The sequence below is a fragment of the Alosa sapidissima genome, chromosome 21, assembly GCF_018492685.1.
Source record: "Alosa sapidissima isolate fAloSap1 chromosome 21, fAloSap1.pri, whole genome shotgun sequence".
Taxonomy (NCBI): Eukaryota; Metazoa; Chordata; class Actinopteri; order Clupeiformes; family Clupeidae; genus Alosa; species Alosa sapidissima.
This window is the reverse complement of record NC_055977.1, coordinates 19990896-20010895: the sequence shown is the minus strand read 5'-3', so window position 1 is coordinate 20010895 and position 20000 is coordinate 19990896. Positions and strand designations below refer to the sequence as shown.

The window sequence follows — 20000 nt, the reverse complement described above, 5'->3', positions numbered from 1 at the left end:
GACAGAATCCAAGCCGTAGCGCCTTCCTCTGTAATCAGCAAAGACGGCAGCACAGCACAGCACAGCACTGCATGCCGAGCAGCTCACTGGTGCTCCAGCAGTATAGATCCTCGCCCCCTCGCCACTGCTGCCACCTCCACCTCCATCTCCTCCAACAACTAGCAGCAGCACCACCCTCGACACCCGCGGAGCATGAATATGCATGGCTCCCGAGGCTGCCAAGCTCCCCGTGCAGCTGATCGCAGCCACTTTAATGAGGACGTACAAATTAAAAATAACACCAGCGTGAGAGAGAGGGAGGGAGAGAGAGAGAGAGGGAGAGAGAGGGTGGGGAAAGAGAGAAGTGCGATGGAAGGAGGTTGGCAGTAGAGGTGTAGATGTAAGTAGAGGGTGTGTGGGAGGATGTTATCCTCTACTCACAGTCCTGGGAAGACACTTGTGGAGGTGGTGGGAGGGGAGTGTTTGTGTGTGTGTGTGTGTGTGTGTGTGTGTGGGGGGTGGGGGGCAGGAAACTGGTGTACAGGATCAGTCAGGAGCCTGTGGGTTGGAAGGTGAGGGGAAGTTGATAGACTTTCACCTCCGCCTTGTTTACACAGGAGTGAAGTGTTTGGCCGGCGTGTCCAAAAATAGACGATAAGACAGCGCTGACGCTCTTCCTCTCGCCGGCCCATCTGGAGCCGCTTCAGAATTCCACATCATTTAGCCCAAGAACAACACTCGTTAGTTAAGGCGGCATGCTGGTGGCTGGCACACGCAGCGGAGAGCCCGGTCCAAGTTCTGCTCGCGGCGGCGGCAACGCTCGGTTCTGAGTCCCCAGGCAATGCCCCCCCCCCCTCGTTTCCCCCATCCCTCAACCCCTTTCTCTAATGACCTCTATTGTTCTGCGGAGATTGGCGGTTTCTGTCTCGGGCTCCATCTCCGCCCCTCTCCCATTCGCCTCTTCCTCTTTCTCCCCCCCCTCGTGTGTTTTCCCCGGGCCGAGGCGGCGGGATCCGGTAGCGGCGGCCCCTCACTTCCTCTGTTCGCTTGCCAGCGGCTCAGACGACGGGAATCAATATGGGCGCTCGTTTTACACTCTTTCATCAACATGTCTGATCAGGCCTCAACACACAGGGCGCGCGGGGGGAGAATGGTTGATGGGGAGGAAAGGGGTGCGGTTGGAGGGGGTGGGGGTGGGGGGGTAATATATAGCATTGCCTAGCAACAGCCATATGAGGAGGATCAACTCCAGACCGCAAGAGTGTGTTTGGAGGAAAGAGGGAGAGGGGAGTTTTGGCTGCTCCGTCTCAATTTACTCTCTGTGTGTGTGTGTGTGTGTGTGTGTGTGTGTGTGTGTTTTGTGAGCCTGTGTGTTGCTTGTCTTCACAAATGAGTAAATGTGTGTAATGTTTTTTTGTGTTCCTCTGTAAGTGTGTGTGTGTGTGCATATCATGTATTGGGCCAGTATGAGGGGCCCCATGCGAGAGGCTGCCAGAGAAATGAATAATGTAGTGTAGTGTAGACCTGTGGAAGCAGCCGGGTCAGTGGTGAGTAAGCAACTCTGAGGTCGGGATCTCATATGGTGCAAGCCTTTTCATCTCAGTGTGTGTGTGTGTGTGTGTGTTTGTGTGTGCATTTGTGTGTACGCGCCTGCACATGAGTGCTTGTGCTTATGTGTGTGCGTGCGTGTGTGTGTATGTGTGTGAGCAGGGATGGTGTCCTTGTCCTCACCTCTGTAGGGGGAGTTGGAGGGTTCACACTGCAGTTCAGATGACTGAGCTCATTTAGATGGAGCTGTGAAAAGCCAAGCAGTTCTTGTGTGTGTGTGTGTGTGTGTGTGTGTGTGTGTGTACTTGACCTCTGGGCTTGTGTGGGATCAGCGTACAGTAACACCACAGGGTGTCAACAGCCTGTGTGTGTGCATGCGTGTGTGGTTGAGACTTCAGGTATGTGTGCTGTGCAGTTTTGTGCAAATCAGTTGTGCTTGCCTGCAGTCTCGGTGTGTGTTTGATTTACACAAACTAGAAGTGTGTGTCTGTGCTTTGTATTTATGCATGGAAGTGTTTGAGTTTGTTTATGTGTGTGTGTGTGTGTGTGTGTGTGTGTGTGTGAGAGAGAGAGAGAGAGAGAGATCCACAATACTCATTTATTTGAGGTTGTGCTTCTGTGTATTTGAACTGTATAATGGATACTGGAAGGTCTGTGTGTGTGTGTGTGTGTGTGTTAGCCCTGGCTGTGGGGTGTGCAGGTGAGGAGAGGAGAGGGTAAGGGTGGGGTGGCAGGGGGAGACGTGGAGGAGAGACAAGAGAGGAGACGCAGCACTCTGCTTAAATGGAGCTCTTTTAGCACCCCTGTCTCCCCAGCTCCCTGGAGAAAAGCACACTAAATGGGCTACAGACATCAACCGTGTGAGTGTATGTGTGTGTGTCTATGCACTCATGCTAGGGGGGTTGTGTGTCCATGTGTCAAGGTGTGCATATTCCTTAAGTGTGTGTGTGCGTGACTTTGTGCATGTGTGCTTGCATCTTCAGTGCAAATCGATTTCTGAGTAACAATGAATGGAGGCAGGATGAAGGAAACAAAAGACAGAAACCAAAGAGAGGAAACGTTTCCTTCTCTCCCCCCGTCTCTCTCTCCCTCTCTTTCTTCCTCTCTTTTTCTCTCTCTATCTCTCTCTCCTTATCGCCCTCTCTCTCCCTCTCTCTCCCTCTCTCTCTCTTTTTCTCCCTCTCTCCCCATCTCTTTCTCTCTCCCCATCTCTTTCTCTCTCCCCATCTCTTTCTCTCTTTATCTCCCTCTCTCTCCCTCTCCCATCTCTCCCCGTCTCTCTCTCCCCCTCTTTCTTTCTTTCTCTCTCCCTCTCTCTCCTTGTCTCTCTCTCTCTCCCCTTCTTTCAGCCAGACTACAACCTACCTTAATAACACAAAATTGTCATGGAAATGGAGCGGGTTTGTGCATTCTTTTGTTTTTTATCCGGAGAGGCGAGTGTGGTGGGGCAGACAGTAAAATGGGCCTGACAGATGATACCAGTGGACTCAGCTCATAGACTGAAAGACCCACTCTCTGCGTGAGGGCCCCTGTTCGACCTCTAGCCATCTGGATAGGTGTATCATTACCATCCAGTCGCATTAGTCTATCCATATAGACTATAGACTGAATAAAGGCTCAGTTGTGCACAGTATTTTACAGTAAGCTCACGACTGGTTTGGTATTTGGTGACACTGCCAGCGAGACTCTCGACTCCCTTTGCCTGACTGGGCTGGGTGATAACGATGTCGTATCCTGTCGGGTGACCCTGAGCGGGCGTGATTGGAGGTGAGATCGCTCACGGACCTGCAGTCAGAGGGAGATGATTTCATTTCCTAACATCAGATCTATTCCCTGCAATCACACCGCCTCGGTGCTCTGGTCTGAAGGCTCTGTGCCTTGTGGCGTAAACGTCTCTTATTGTGTTAGTGTGTGTGTGTGTGTGTGTGTGTGTGTGTGTGTGTGTGTGTGTGTGTGTGTGTGCGTGCGTGCCTGGGTCTGCGTGTTATGTGCACACATCTATGTGTGTGTGTGTGCCTGAGAGTGTGGAGTTATTTATGTGTGTGTGTGTGTGTTTCCCTTCCTTCCTCCACTCTGTGCGTTGTGTGCTCCTTAAAGGCCCCTGGGGTCTGGAACGCAGCGAGTGTGTGCTTCTGTGAGTGTGAGAATCGGATTTGCTCCTTGTTTCTTCCAGCCGGAACACACACACATCATGTGGTTAAGCTGAAGCCTTAAGCAGGCCACAGGAGAAGGGGATGTAGTGTGTATGTGTGTGTGTTTGGGGTGTGCACATGTGTTTCTGTGTGTGTGTGTATGCGCAAATAGTTTTGTGTGTGTGTGTGTGTTTGGGGGTGGGGGGGTTGATGGTAGAGGAGAGTAGCTGTAGAAGGAGGCTGTTGTTTATCAGGGATTTGAGTGAGTTCACTTTGCCACTTTATAAATCCGTGAGCACGGCACTACCTCTATGCATGACCACCGAGTAACCAATATCCTCACTCTTCCTCACTCGTCCCTCCTGTACACTTCATCCCTCCGCCCACTGTGTTGCAATTTCTCCATCTCTATCTCTCTCTCTCTCCCTCCCCACTCCCTCTCTCTTGTATGTGTCCTTGATGGGGGCTGTTCATTCGTTGAACAGACGGAGTCTGTCTGTTTTGTTATACTCTTTTTTTTTTTTTTTTTTTTTCTCTTCTCTCTCTCTCTCTCTTTCTCTCTCTCTCTGCTCTTGTGAGAGAGAGTGTGTGTGTGTGTGTGTGTGTGTGTGTGTGTGTGTGTCTGTGTGATTTTCCCAATCAACTCAAATGGAGGACCGGCATAACTTGGCTCACACCCTAGGACACCGTACCTAACTAATACCCGACCCAACCCAAAGCCCGCTCAGCCTGACCCAACCTAGCAGTCTGTGTAATGTCCATCAAAAGGGACGGACTTCTATCTCATAGGTTTCCTTATTTGCATTGACCAGCTCTGGCCACCACCAGCTCCCACCCAATCAGTGCCCAGTGAGGGGATGTGAGGGGAATTAACGAAACAAAATATCGACCAATCCCCTTCTCCGGTTTCTCACCTTTGCCCCCACCCCCAACCTCCCCCTCCCCTTCCTCCGCAGAGTCGAGCGAGGACCCGTCCAACGCGGGCGTTCTGGTGGGCGCCATCCTGGGCAGCCTGCTGGCTCTCCTGCTGGTGGCGGCCCTGGTGGGTGTGCTGGTAACGCGCAGCCGTCGCCAACAGCAACACCGGAGCTACCCGGGCGACGGTGAGGCGGGCACCTACGGCAACAAGGTCCGTCTCTTCGGCATGGGCGGCAATAGCGGCGGCGGCAATGGCGGCAAGGCGAGCAAGAACGGCGGCAACAACAACAATGGGCCCGTGTACTCGTACCGCGAGGGCGAGCCGGACGCGCTGGATGAGAAGCCCAACGACCCGCGCGCGGGCTGCCGTGGCGATAGCCCCACCCCGCACCACATCCTGCTAAACGAGCGAGACGAGGCCGAGCGACGCAAGCTGGAGGCCATGGAGGACAGCCAGGAGGAGTATGAGGAAGAGGAGGACGAGGAGGAAGAGGCCAACAGGTACGATGGCTACGGCTACCACAACCCCCACCACCACCAGCAGGCCCCCCACGCCCAGCCAGCTTTGCCTAACCGCGACGGCCAGATCGGCTACCTGGATGATGACATGGAGTCCCAGCGCGACGGCTCCGTCATCTCCAGGACAGCCATTTACGTCTGAGGGCAACAGCAGGAGGAAGAGGAGGAGGAAGGGCAGGAGGAGGGAGAGAGAGGAAGGGAGGGATGGGTGGATGAGCGAATAAGAACGAGGTGAACGAAGAGGAAGAGGGATCGAGCTTCCCCCAGCGGAGATCAATCATCTGACTCCTGCCCCCCACCCCCCGCTCCCAATCTCTGCATCCGTTTTTTATCAAGGACAGATGTTACAAAGATTTGATTGAAATGAGATTATTTGGTCGGATGATGGATCTGCGATTGAGAGAGAGGACACGCCTTCACTCCGTCTTCTGGAAACCAAAAACAAAACAAAAACGAGAGAAAAAAAACGCAAATACATAAAAATACAAATAAATATGAGTTGCTTTGACACTGTAAGGTTCACCGAGTTCACTTCACTTCAGACAAAAACAAGTCAAAAACAAGATCAACAAAAAAAAATGACAACAATATAAAAAAGGGACAAAAAATTGCACACCATGAAAACAAAAAAAAATGATAGTGCAGTTGTCATGGGAACAGGACTGTGACCGACATTGACAGACAGCCCCCTGCTGCAGTATCGCGGGAGGCTCGGACTCGTCATTGGTGGCTGCCACTCTGTTTTGACTGTGGACAGCGAGCTATGTGAAGTATGTGTAGGTGAAGAGGCTGTGCTGGGGGAGTGTGTGTTTGTGGGGGGGGTGTACCCCCCCCCCACTTCTCCGAGTGGCCCAGGGGGGGAGTTCTGGCAGCTGTGGCCCCCGTGCCTGCTGTCAGGAGGAAGGAGGTGATGACTCACGCACTCTTCCATTTAAGGGGCAAACCGAAAACTCACAGTCGAGAGAGAGGCTGTGTGGAGTTCCTCTAATGGGAAGCCAATCTGCTCTGTGTGAGTGGATGTGTGTGTTTTAGTGTGTGTGTGTGTGTGTGTGTGTGTGTGTGGTGTGTGTTTCTGTGTGTGTTTGTGTGTGTATGTTTGTGTGAGGGAGTGAAACCGGGCGAGTGGCTGTTGAGCTGTGACAGTGGCGGAGGAGTAGAAGTAGGCAAGGTGGGTGGGGGGTGGAGAAGGAGTGAAGAGGTACTGTCTGTTCCTCTTCTTGTATCATCATGTACATACTGTATGTATTTGTTCACATTATCTAGTAGAAACTAAGTGACTTACATGTGAGACTGTGTACAATCCAAATATACAGACTGAAATGAACGTTTGCTATTCTTTTTGACACAAGTGCCATGCACACACTCACATGCACCCACCCATCCACACACACACACACACTCACACACACACACACACACACACACACACACACACAAGCACATCCAAACCCATTCACACAGACAATTTCTGGACTTCGGAGTGGGCCGGAACATCCAGGCTGGACAACTCCAAAAGAACTCTGCCGCAAACTCGCTCGTCCCTTCCCGAGGAGATTGGATTGGATCAGGGTTTTTTTTTTTTTTTTTGGGCAATGAACATGATTAGCCGTATGTCTCTCACGTCAAAGGAATTTTTCAAAAGCCGACTCTCGGATTCGGGAACAGAGGCAAAATTATGCCCCCCCCCCCCCTCTCTCTCTCTCTCTCTCTCTCTCTCTCTCTCTCTCTCCCTCCCCTCTCTTCCCTCTTTCTCTTTCCCCCCTTCTCGCTTTCCGTCAGGCCCGGCAGGCACCGCGCCGAAGCCTAGGCGAGCCGAATGTTTAATTCAGAAGGAGGCGGTGTAAATCGCGGCACGTCGGCCTGCCGAGAGCGGATGATATCCAGAACACCCTTGATTAATCCTGTTATATCAGCGCCGAGGATTGGACTACTTGAATCGAACTCTCTGCTCCTCACGCGCAAAATCATTCTTCTGGACCCTCTGTAAACATCTTAGTAGTTTTTTTTTAGAAATTTGCTGTCTTACAATAAATAAATATATATATGTGTGTGCGTATTATATAAAAAAACAAGGAAAAAAGGAAAGTTGAGAGAGAAAATCAAGTTGACTGATGCGAAGGATTTAGGCGAGAGGGTACGGAGGGATTCATAGCTGACCTTGTTGAGGAAAAAAGCACTGAGTGAAGCTATGTTTTGAGATGTTTGTGTGTGTGCGTGTGTGTGTGTGTGTGTGTGTGTGTGTGTGTGTGTTTAGGGGGCTTATGCTGGCCCAGTGTGTGTGTTAGTCAGATATGGGCCTGTTAAAGTTCTAAGCCAGACTGCATATGCCATTGAGTTCCTCTGAGTCCACAGACTTGAAAAGCTGCCAGTCGTGGAAAGAGGTTAAGGGGGCTAACTCCTCATGCAGTATGTTCAGCTGAAAGATTAGAGATGTTCACTCCAGTGTGTGTGTGTGTGTGTGTGTTTGTGTGTGAGAGAGAGGGCTTGAGTGTTTCCTTGCGTGCCTGCTCAGTGAACAAAGTCCAAATGATTTTTTTTCCCTCTAACTAAATCCTTATAGTTGGACATTTGTGAACGTGTGAGGGAGTGAGCATGTGTGCCTATGTGTGTGTGCGTGCGTGTGTGTGTGTGTGTGTGTGTGTGTGTGTGTGTATGTCTGTGTGTGTGAGGGTGCATTACTTTGTTGATAAATATGTGCAAGCATGCCCACATACTCCAAAATGCTGATTCACTGCCTATTTCATCTGACAAGTGTGCAGAGAGGGTTGGGAGTGTGTGTGTGTGAGGGGGGGGGGGGTATTTTGCATAATGCCACGCATATGGGTGGCTAGGCTCGTTGTTACTTTTTTTGCCACTCTCTGATTCACTACTCTGTGTCACTGCACTGATTTGGTTGGGTGGGGTGTAGGATTTGGTCCAATTCATGCTGCTCTGAGTTCTACTCCATAACGAGCTCTCACACACATACACAACATACACACACAAATAAACACACACATACACAACACACCCATAGCACACATATTCATACACACTTGCACTTATTCATCCACACCCACATATACATGCCCCCTCACACACACGCACACACACACACACAGATGCAAGTGCACACACACACACGCTCACACACACTCATTTACATTACATTTATTCATTTGGCAGACACTTTTATCCAAAGCGACTTACAGCAACACACACACACCACACACACACACACACACACACACACACACACACACACACACTCACTCAAGAGCACAGAGATGTGAACACTGATTGCAGCTGAGCTGTCTGATGATGGCCTTGAAGACATTTGCCAAGACTGGTGTCATGGCGACACAGTCAAACAAGAGATAGTTTTCTTTCTTTTTTTTTGCTTTAATGCTGAGCTCCAATCTGAAATGAGATCATCACCTCACAAATGAGCTCCGCTCCTCCATTACGTAAAGGACCATGTCCTCTTCGGTTCATCTAACCAAACCCCCTCCCCCCACACACCTATGTCCAACTCCCTCTCTGACCCCCCCCCCCCCCCCAAAATCATTTCAGGCACAAGTGATTCATCTGAAAGGTCAGGGATTAGTGTAATAGCTTCTGTCGGTACGCAAATCAAACAGGTAGGCCTGGCGAGTGGAAGCTCTCTCAGGTATATAATGAACTTTAAGATGCCAATCCACAGCGCGACAAAGCAATTAAAAGGAGGGCCCTGTGGCTCGCATGAAACAAAGAGGAGAGAGGGAAACGAGACTGAGAAGCAAGGCTAATGAGAAAGTGGGAGGATGGGGAAAGGGGGGGATGAGGAGAGGAGAGGAAGTGATGTGCTTTTAGCCTGGGTAAATAACCTGCGGTTTTCTAGTTCAGTGACCATAAGCGCTATAGGCTAATGTCCCTCTGATTGTGTGTAGTTCCACCAGGAACAGGGACCTAGTGGTCGAATGAGCCCAGAGAATAAATGGCTTTGAAGCAGATTTGACTCTAGTCTTGCGGGGTTAAATGTGAAGACCGCACTATTTGGCGGGCATTTACTGTCTGGGGGGGGGGCGGCAACCTGTTGAAATTAGTGACTAGGGGATTTCAGAAAATATGCTATGCTAACAAAGCTGCTGCACTTACCTTTTTCGGCCTTAGGAGGCAATTAGGAAGCAAATTAATGTAAAATGTTGTAACATTAGTTGTTCCCATCCACATTGAGCTCTGATTTCACCTGTGTTATCTCCTACCGCGTGTGTTGATATACGCGTGACTTGTGGCTAATCTAGCATGGTAGACCAGTTCACTTCAGCAGATTCCACAAAAAAACAGCACTGTTTTCCTGGCAGCAATTAGCTCCTTATAAAGCGAGCCTCCTGTAAAGATGGAGGACAGTGACCTAGCGCTGGGGCAGGACCAGTGAGTGTGCCCGAGTGGAGTGATGCTGCTGCTTCTGCTGCTGCTAGGGCTTGCTTAGCGAGGAGGGCGGCGAGGCCAGAGAGCTTAGTCACCCGGCAGGACCACTGAGGCATCAGCTGCTCCTGCGCCGACAGACTGCATCCCTTACCTGCTGTCGAGGTCAGCTGCAAGCATACATACACACACACACACACACACACACACACACAAATGTAAACACACACACACAAATAAACATTGGACAAACCACACACAACACAAACAAAACATGAATTCTTGTTAAGGGGGATGGGGTGATTCTGCAAAGGATTGTGGGTGAAGTGCCATTGCCTTGATGCTGAGCGGTCAAGATTGTGTTGTTTGGCAGGTGTTCTGTACATAACGTCACAGTACGAGCTTCTAGCCCCCATCATAGGCTGACATCACTAACAGGGCATAGTGTTTCCTCTCCTGAATTGTCTGTTAGCTTGGTTATCCATCTTTTTCCTCTCCTTTTGTGAGCTTGTGCAGATGTTAATCTTGATGTGATTGAGGTGTCTTGAGGTGTCAATATGTGTACATTACTATAAAAATGTATGTGAATATGATGTACCCATTTATGTTGCAAAATTATGATGGAAAAGATGTTATTTTTAAAGTGCTGCTGTAGATGACAGGTGTATCGCTCCTGTGTTCCAAACACCACATGCTGGCTTTGCTGCAGAGACAGCCCATAATAACAGCCCGGTATGGCCCCTTAAACGCTGTTGCACACGGGTAATTATCTTATGAAGGGAGAGTGGGACAATGAGAGCCGGGCACTTAGAAGTGCTCGGCAGAAATGCGGTGTACTGTACATAAACATTGACACACTTCAAGAAATCGCTAAATTACAGATGTGAAAGCACACACAATCTCACTTTCTCTCACACACACACTCACACAAACAAACACACACACAAGCATTTAAATGCTCAGACTAATCTTTTCAATGAATCGCGCTTACGCACACCTACCCATGTGGTATGTGTATGCCTTGTACCTTGTACGCTCACACACACAGACACCAACTCACACACAGACACACACACACACACACACACACACACACTCCTCCTCTCACAGACACTTGCCAGATTACCACTGCTTCTCCCGCACACACCCGAGTCGACGCTTCAGAAGCTCAGCAGCAGTAGGACATGGTCTCTGCTCAGTCACAGACAGAAAAGAAAGCCAAATAGAACATTTCACGCCCCCCTTAACCCCCCCCCCCCCCCCATGCCACGCTCACTCTCCTTCCCACTGCCTTCTACACCCCCCACTCCCACCCCAGTTGGCCTATTCCCCCACAGTGCATTTCTGTGGCGCGGCGGCCATAGCGGGCGGTCGGCACGCGGACAGGCAGCATGCGGAACAATGCCTGATGTTTTGGGCCCTCTCGGGTTCCTCCAGGGATAGCGGTGGTTATTAAAAAAAAAAAGAAAGAAAGAAAAAAAAAAGACGGCTAAAAAGAAGCAAAGGAAAAAGGACACCGAAAAAGAACAGATTTAGGTCACGCCACCCCCCAATTCCTGTCCTCTGCACTAATCTCAAGACAAGCAAACAAAAGCCTTAAAACCCACTATCCCCTTTGCTTGTAGCTCTGCTGCCTGCGTGTACACAAGTATAAATAAATCAGCGTGGTCTCGCTGAGAGCATCACTAATGTATGTGGCTGTGTTAGCGCACGCTCTCACTCTCTCACTCCGCCATGGAGAACAAGAGGATTGCAGATTTCTGTCCCTCTTGTTGTGCTGCAGTGATGCGTTTTTTTTCTTCTTCTTTGGTTTATTATTTCATTTTTGAATGTTTTTTTGTGTGTATTGTGCAGATTGTGAAATGTTTAATCTAAAGGGTGGTTGGGAGGGAGCCGAGGTTTCAATCTGGTTTTGATTCAAAGAGGCTGTACGCTTTCTCTCTCTCTCTCTCTCTCTCTCTCTCTCTCTCTCTCTCTCTCTCTCTCTCTCTCTCTCTCTCTTTATTTTCTTCAGCTGGGTCTCTCTCTCAGTCTTTATCTCTCACCATGTGTCTGCTGTTGTTATATATAAATATATATATATTGTTGTTTTGAAAGACATTAGATTTTGAGCTCCAGTTTTGTCACGTCACATTATTTTTGTATTCTGGTTGTAATTAAAGTTTGTGGGGATTTGTACAAATGATTTGGTACTTGTCGTTTTTTCTGGTTATTTCTCTCTCTGTCTTGCGCGCTCTCTCTCTCTCTCTCTCTGTCTTGCGCTCTCTCTCTCTCTCTCTCTCTCTCTCTCTCTCTCTCTCTCTCTCTCTCTCTCTCTCTCTCTCCCCTTCTGTTATTTTTCTCTCTCACCCTTAATGTAAGCAGCACTCTCTCAACCTTCCATTCAGTCCTCCGCCTCTCCTCAAGAGATCAAGAGTCTGCTTCAGACATGCACAAGAATTCATGCCCAGTATAAGCAGTGTTTCATAGAGGTCCCATTGTCTTTGAAGGGCTCGGAGTAATTTCAAAAGGGAAGCTATGGTTACGGGACATATAGCTGGTAGAGTGGAGCAGCACAGCTCTCCATGGTTTTTCAAATCGTTCCAGTGTGACCCATAAATATGCGCCCACAAGGCTGGCCGCAGAACTGAGTGGACTCAGATGTGTTGTGCTGCATCGCACTGATGATCGGATTTGCCTGAGGTGCTGGATCTGAGAGGGTTGTGTTTTTTTTGCCAGTTTAAATATTCACATTTTTTTGCAGGTGTTTTACCACATTAGCTGGGATAAAAAGAGCTTTTGACAGAACTGCAGTCTGTTGTTTTTGTAATTTATTTTTGTTGGTGTGCGTGCATGTGTGCGCGCGCGCGCGCGCGCGTGTGTGTGTCTGTACGCGTGTGGCCAGCCACTCGTCTTCCTCAAGGGTCTTCTCTGGCTTACGTCTGTCGCCTTGACAACGCCTCTTGCCCTGGCACAATACCACTCTGGCCACCAAGGTCCCTCTTTATACTTTCCCTCCTTTGTCTGGTGGTACAAGGACCGCACACCTCGACTGATAGTGATTTCAGTGTGTACTCACACACACACACACATTTCCTCGGGAATTGTCAGGGTGCATTAATGACTTCAGAATTCACTTTTTTGCATTCACGTTTTTGCGATTTCACACGTCAGCCTTTGTTTCCGTCTCGGACCCCATCACCTGTGTTGTGCTAGCACAGGCGGCCACACCAAACAGTGACAGAACAGATTTGAAATCTCTGTTCCTCTGCCGCAGCTCGAGAGGCCAACTGAAGCACCGGGAGCCCTCGCTGCTGTTTAATAGCTGCACGCTTGTTTCGTCTCGACCGACCCACCAGGTAGATCTCCCCCCACCCCGCCATCAAGTATTCATGATCTGCCGGGAGGCGGTGGAGAGCAGATCGGCTTTAAATATTCCTGGACAAACAGACTGCGCCATCATTTTTTACACACAGTGCTCATAAACCAGTCCGCGCTGTGCAAGAGAATCCCTCCATCCCTCCCTTCCTCCCTCCCTCCTTCCATCCCTCCATCTTTATCGCATGTGTAGACTAGTATTAAAGGGCCTGATGCAATGTTAGTTTTAATGCTACGTTTTTACGTGTTGTGTTTTGTTGTCAGACAGCCAGGGATGTGGAGAAGTCTTTTGCAGCACTTAGGGGGTGTAATGAATGTTTTATGGTGCTACCATGTAGCCGTCTCCGTCTTGTTTAACACGTTGCATTTAGCCCGGCAGTTAAATGTGACGGATGCAGAGACTGAAGCCTTAAAGCCCTTGATAGCTTTTGGAATCAGGTACGGCTTTGTGGGGCTGTTGACAGCAGAGCTAGATGTAACTGGAGTCAAGGCCCTGTCTTTCACTCCTGGTCTTTCATTTTTTTCCTTTTATTCACTAGCTCTATGCCACTACATTACATTACATTACATTACATTACATTACATTACATTACATTACATTTGGCTGACGCTTTTTAACCAAAGCGACTAACAACATGGTAAACAGTAAGTTTTAGAACAATTCTCACAATTTTAGGACAGTTTAAAAAAACACATTAGAGTACAGTAAGAATAAGTGCGTCGGTGAGTGCTGTATTTTAACAGTTACTTGTCAGTTTAAAACGGCTGGTGAGTGCTAGGATCAGTAAGACTTGTTGTAAGTGTTGCTATGAGAGTAGATGTTCTCTAAAGAGCTGGGTCTTCAGGAGTTTTTTGAACGTGGAAAAGGATGTCCCTGCCCTTGTAGGAACTGGCAGTGTGTTCCACCAACGAGGAACAACAGATGAGAAAAGTTTGGATTGGCTTGAGCGTACCGGTGGTAGAGCTAGACGTCGTTCGTCAGAGGAGCGCAGCGGTCTGGAGGTAGTGTAAGTCTGTATGAGGGCATTCAAGTAGGTGGGAGCAGAACCGGAGACTACTTTGTAGGCAAGCGTTAGAGACTTGAATTTGATGCGGGCCGCCATAGGTAGCCAGTGTAGCTGGATGAGCAGCGGGGTAACATGTGCCCTTTTGGGTTGGTTGTAGACCAGGCGCGCTGCTGCGTTCTGGATCATCTGAAGTGGTTTCACTGCGCAGGCTGGGAGACCTGTCAGGAGGGCATTGCAGTAGTCGAGTCGTGAGATGACTATTGCCTGAACCAGAAGTTGGGTAGCATCTTGAGTCAAGTAAGTCCTGATTTTCCGTATGTTGTAGAGTGCGAAACGGCATGACCGGGCGACTGAGGCAACATGACCCTGTTCTCTGGTCCTGGTCCTTGTTTGGTCTGTTACCCACACACACACACTCACATACACTCTCTCTCTCTCTCTCTCTCTTTTTCTCTTGTGTCTCTCCATTTGTTCTTTTTGTTTTCACGTGTGCCCTTTCTCTTAGTCCTTTCTTTTCTGTTATTTCCTGCAAGAAGGACTCTTACGGGGGAAAAAATCAGTTATTTTATTTCAATTGATTTTATTTACTCTCCTTTCCTTCCTTTTGGCTGTACTCTCCCCGTCTTCCTTTTGGCTGTTGTCTTTCTCCATCTCTCCTTTCCATGTCCTCTCTATATTTTTATCTCCCTCTCTGCAGTGCCCCACTCCATATCTCTCTCTTCAGTCTCCCATCTGTTCACTCCCTCCCTCCCTCTCTCCCTCTTTCTCTCCTGAGAATCTTCTTCAGTCATCTTTGTCTTCCCTCATCTTCTCTCTACTGACTCTCCCTCCTCCGTCTCCATCTCCCTCCTCCTCCTCCTCCTCCTCCTCCTCCTCTTTTACCCTCCCAACCTCACCCCACCCTCCTCACGCTTGTCATGAGTGGGGAAGTGTGGAGCAGGTGAAAACACACCTTCCCGGTTCCGCTTGATCTGATCAGCCGCACTCGTCTTCCTTTCATCTGCAGGTGATCTCGGCAATCGCATGTCGCGTCACGTCACGGTGACGCGTCATCATGAGCACGCCTCGAGACATTTCAAGGTAGATGCACGCAGCGGGGAAAAAAGCGCTGTTCGCCACTCACGGAGGGACTTTTCGCACAGTTTTCCGGCACGGAATTCCGAAGCTTAGCTAGGCGCTCCGCTCGTAAGCCTTGGTCCATGGAGGCCCACACCGGTCTGCTAACTCCTCTCCTCCCTCCCCTCCCTCCCCCTCTCTCTTTCTTCCGCTCTCTCTCTGTCCCTCTCCCAGCATGTGACAGCAGAGCCCGAGGAGATGCCTCCGAGTCCACTTTCCCTCGGGCGAGTGTCCACACGGCTTTAAATTAGAGAGGATTAGAACAGCAGTGCTGTTGCGCGTGGCACACGCACACAAACACCCTCCCCTCCGTCTTATTTTATAGACCCTTTCAACAATAAAAACAAAAACAATGCTTGAACGTTCTATTTGGGCCCCAATCTACTTCCTTTGCATTAAGATAACATATGGAATGTTAAAAAGGAAGCCTTGTGGGGCCAACTATGATGCTGATAATGGAACTCTCTTGAAAGGGTCTATACATCTGCAGACATCTCCGAGACGGCACTCGGCAGGGTAATTTCAGACGTTCACAGCTTTTTGACCAAAAAGCCGAAAAATTGTTCGATACGATTTTCCTCCCTGCCTTACCATTTCGCACCGCAGATAACCTCAAACCAAAGGTCTAGAAATGGGAAATTGGAGAACCAAAGCTGAGTATGCCCTTTTATACCAACTTTTAAAGCAGGTTGAACTCGGGAAAGCCTTTAAGACACCATGAGGTCTGAATAGAGGCGGCAAATGGACACTAAACCATGCCTGTTAATTCCAGCACAGAAAGACCGAAATGCACACCAGGCGCTAAGCAAACTCAGAACATGAAGGAGTCGGTAGCCTATCTCTGTGTTGACTTTTCATTTACCAGTGCTTGCGTAGGGCTTTATTGTACTTTAATGTGGAGGTAATGAGTCCGGGAGCTCTCTTCGACTGTAAAGCATTTCAAAGAAGCTGTTTTATTTCCATAAAATGCATTATGTATCAGACAAAAAAGGGCCTCGGCTTGAAGTAGATGGAGAGAGCGAGAGAGAGAGAGGCACGTTCACCTGTCCTCAGTTGTCTCTCACCTTTCTTCAGCAGCCACTTCAGATTAGATATAAAATAAAAAAACGAAGGGTGAAAAGTCAACAAGTTAAAAAAATAAATGTAGTGGCTGTGTGTCTGTGGCTGTCTGCTGCCCTGAGGGCTTGGCTACTTGGCGGCTGTCATTTGTCTCGCTGACCTTACACAGAGATCAGTGGGTCGGTGCACACGGAGGTTGTGTGTGTGTGTGTGTGTGTGTGTGTGTGTGAGCGGGCATACTATCGACAGCCTCTAATGGCTTGGTCCATGATCGGCTAATGGACCGCTAGGGTGTCTGCGGGGGGGCAATTAACAAGTACGCCTGGGAGATAGATGTTTGTGTGTGTGCTGTTTATGTGTATGAAGCCTGGAAGATAACTGTGTGTGTGTGTGTGTGAAGCCTGGGAGATAACTGTTTGTGCGTGTGTGTGAGAGAGAGTGTATGAAGAATGAAAGAGAGAGAGAGAGAGTATGTGTTTATATCTTTTTAATAACGAGTCCCCAGTTCACACAATCCCCCTCTTCTAGCGCGTCCTAGATTGCTCCTCTGAGTGCATTTGTCTCTTTGGCGTGTGTCAGTTTGCATGAGTGTTTAATAAGCCTCAGCGGATGGCCCCATGCGCTTCTATGCATGCTATGTATGTAGATGTATGCACATATATACAGTGTGGCAGGGTGCAGCGTTCCCTTGCCTCCCGCCTTCTGACTGGCCTGAATGGATTGACACAGATTGACAGATAAATGGCCTAAATCGGCTTAGCCGCTCTCTCTTAGTGTCACTCAGATGCACAGGATTTGTGCTCTTGACTGTTGCCCCCTTCCCTCTATCTGTCTGACACACACACACACACACACACACACACACACACACACACACACACACACACACACACAGATGCCAGCATATACACACTCGAGTGACTAGCTTTTCTCGTTTAGATGTTGCTGACAAGACAATGCATTGTGTCTGGGAGTCAGCTCTCCCTACCTGTCGAGGTGTTATGGTTAAAAATAGAACCCTACTCACTCATACACACACACACACACACACTCACACACAGCATTGACCCTTGCCATTTGACCTCCCACAAACTCAACTCTAATATGAGAAGAGAGCAGAGGAGACAGAGGTGCCTGAACCGTGTTTTGTTGATGGATCGTTGGAGGCACTGATTCCTGGTCAGTGGTCTATTATCATTGCACTGGTCAGAGGTCATGGAGAGTGAACGACGTGAACACAGCCACCTCTGACTCAGAACTGTTTCAGAGTCAGTCGGTCTCGTGGACACCGGAGGTCAGACGGAAGAGAACAATGTTATCGCAGCCCAGCCCTGACATGAGAGCAGGGTGTGCCGCCTTTCATTTCATTGTTTCCCTCTCGGCACCTGTGAGGTGGTAAACACACACTTGAGCTTGAAATGGAGAACACGTTCGTGTCTTTTAGTCCGGTTTCTCCAGAGTGATGCGCGTCAGAGGCAGAATGCTAACACCCCCTCCTCAGCTCCATAATTGAACCTTCCCCCCTCGCTCCCCCCCCACCCCCCACCCTCCACTCGGCTTCTGTGGCTGAGAGCGACACGTGACGTCTCCCTTCTCTTCCAGCCATCTGATTGAACAGAATGTGCCTAGCCTACTTGATCCCACACTGATAACGGAGTATCACAGAGCCTGTCACATGTCCTCGTCACCTGAGACCAGACAACAGTCTCCGTTGTGACCCAAGCAATCACAGGTCTGACCTCAGCCACAGCACCACTCTGTTACAAGGTAGCCATATTTTCACAGCCTGTTCTGCGCATTGGCAACAGTAATCTACTGCGAATGAACACGGCAGGCAACAACAGGAATGCATCATTTGAGGACAAACAGGGTGGAATGTGCCGATTGTCAGCGTGATAGATAGATCTCAGGGAGCTGCTTTTTTAAAGTTGGTTATATTTTTTAGAGAGAAGAGTTTAAACTCTACAGGCTCATTTGTCTCTTGATATATGGGTGACTGTGTGCAATTGTGTGTGTGTGTGTATGTGTGTGTGTGTGTGTGTATGTGTGGGAAGGTGGTAGATGTTTTTGCAGCTACTCTGTTGACCTCTTGGTGATGAACGTAAGGTCTGTTTGTGTGTGTGTGTGTGTGTGTATGCATGTGTGTGTGTGCGTATGCACATGTTTGTATGAGGAGCGACCTATCCTCACTTGTGTGTTCCAGTGTCACAATGCACTGAGAAACATGTGTGACATCCTGCACCATCACCCACGACCTCTACCTCCACAGTCCAGCTGTGATCATCTATTTTCGTTTCTGTTTTTCTACATGTTCCGTTCTGCTGTTGATGGCCTGGTTAGATATTGTAGAAAAAAGAACATTCACAGGCTGTTAGATACTGTTAGAAAAAAGTACCTTCACAAGCACATACTGTACAGTCATCACTTTACTGTTTGCGCTGTTGTCCGGAAAAAATGTCTGAAACGGACGTTCTCAGAATGACACTGCTCAATGAAAAACACAAAGCTTTCACTTCACCAATAGAAAAGCCCCAATCCTGCGAATGTCAGCCGCTGACATCTTTGCCCAGCTCCTTCCTGACTGCGAAACAGAAAGTAATTTTTCATTGCGTGTAGCTTTCCCTGTCTGCTGCCATTTGTTAATGTGAGTTTTCCTGCGAGAGCAAAAAACAATGAAAACCTCACACTGCCTGGATGTGTATTTGTGTGTGTGTGCCTGCGTGCGTGTGTGTGTGTCGTGTGTGTGTGTGTGTGTGTGTGTGTGTGTGTAGATCTTTTGGCCCCACTCCACCAGAGGCAGTGTCCTTACTGTTGTTCATACAGCTGTGTGCAGTGAAAACATACAAAAAAAGAAAATAATAATAATTAAAAAAAAATCCTGGGCAGCACATTAGATTAGTATTCTGGCCGCACAGCCGCTGTCATTACGGTGTGGCCCACAGAGCTAAATTAATGCGTTAAACATGCGCTGTCATTTCACTTAGCTTCGCTCTATTCCATTTGTGTGAGCAGCCCTATGATGTTAAATATGTGTTGCTCCAAGGCTTGTTTGCAGTTCATTTCCAGCCAGGCCCTCGTGGAAATCCTAGTCACGGTCAAACTACTGAAAGATTCACCCCACTGCTGATTCCCTTTCTAATTGGCCAGATCTCAAGGTCTGTCCTTGTAATTGGTTGGTTATCGCCTCGATCTGTCTTTTAATTGGTCATTTGTTGACTGTAATTGGTCACAGATCGTTGTAATGAAGCTTTGAAGCTTCCAAAGCCCCCTCTTGTGCAAAGGTGGGATTGATGAAGCAGGTAGTAAGTGGTTTCCTGAGATACCTTGGTGTGTGTGTGTGTGTGTGTGTGTATGTGTATGTATGTATGTTTTTCCGTGCGTGCGTGCGCGTGTGTGTGTGTGTGTGTGTTTTTCTGTGCATGTGTGTATACGTGTGCATGTTCGTGAGGGCACACGTGGAAGGAGGGATATATTCACGCTCCCAAGAATAGATCTGAAAGACGGAAATTATTTTGATGTGATATGCATGATGTGTGTGCGTGCGCATTGGTGTGCGGGCTTGCATGTGTGTGTGTCACTGTGTGTGTGTGTGTGGCTCCAGGCGTATCATTCAATGTTTAATCCACAGTTTCCCCGCCTGCACGATTCCCAATAGGCACTCCAACTTCAGCTCCTCATCTGCAGCAGGAGAGAGAGAGAGAGAGAGAGAGAGAGAGAGAGAGAGAGATGGGGAAGTGAGAGAAAAGGATTAAAATAGAGGGGTGAGAGAGAACAAGTCAGTGGAGGAGAGTTGGAAAGCCATTGAGAGTGAGAATAAGAGAAATGGAAAGATCGGGAGGGAGAGAGAAAAAGAGAGAGAGAGAGAGACAGGAGGGGTGAAGCAATTGCGAAAGCGGGAGAGGGGAGGAAAATTGGCAAAATGAGCACTGGGCTGATTTTCTGGGGGTTTTATTTTTCTGAGATCATCATCTTTCCAGGG

The 20000-nt window shown here is 48.8% G+C and overlaps 1 protein-coding gene across 2 annotated transcripts in view; it reads left to right on the top strand.

Annotated features, from left to right (window-relative positions):
* Window positions 1-20000, top strand: part of pvrl2l (PVR cell adhesion molecule related 2 like) — an 85166-nt gene that overhangs the window by 31300 nt on the left and 33866 nt on the right. Inside the window, exon 7 of one of the 2 annotated variants that reach the window (XM_042075710.1) lies at window positions 4616-5612. The exons of the other annotated variant lie outside the window; for it this stretch is intronic. Within the exon in view, the coding sequence (XP_041931644.1) occupies window positions 4616-5238 (623 nt within the window). The 3' untranslated portion in view covers window positions 5239-5612. Of the gene's footprint in view, window positions 1-4615; window positions 5613-20000 lie in introns of those variants that run through there. 2 annotated transcript variants of the gene reach the window in all.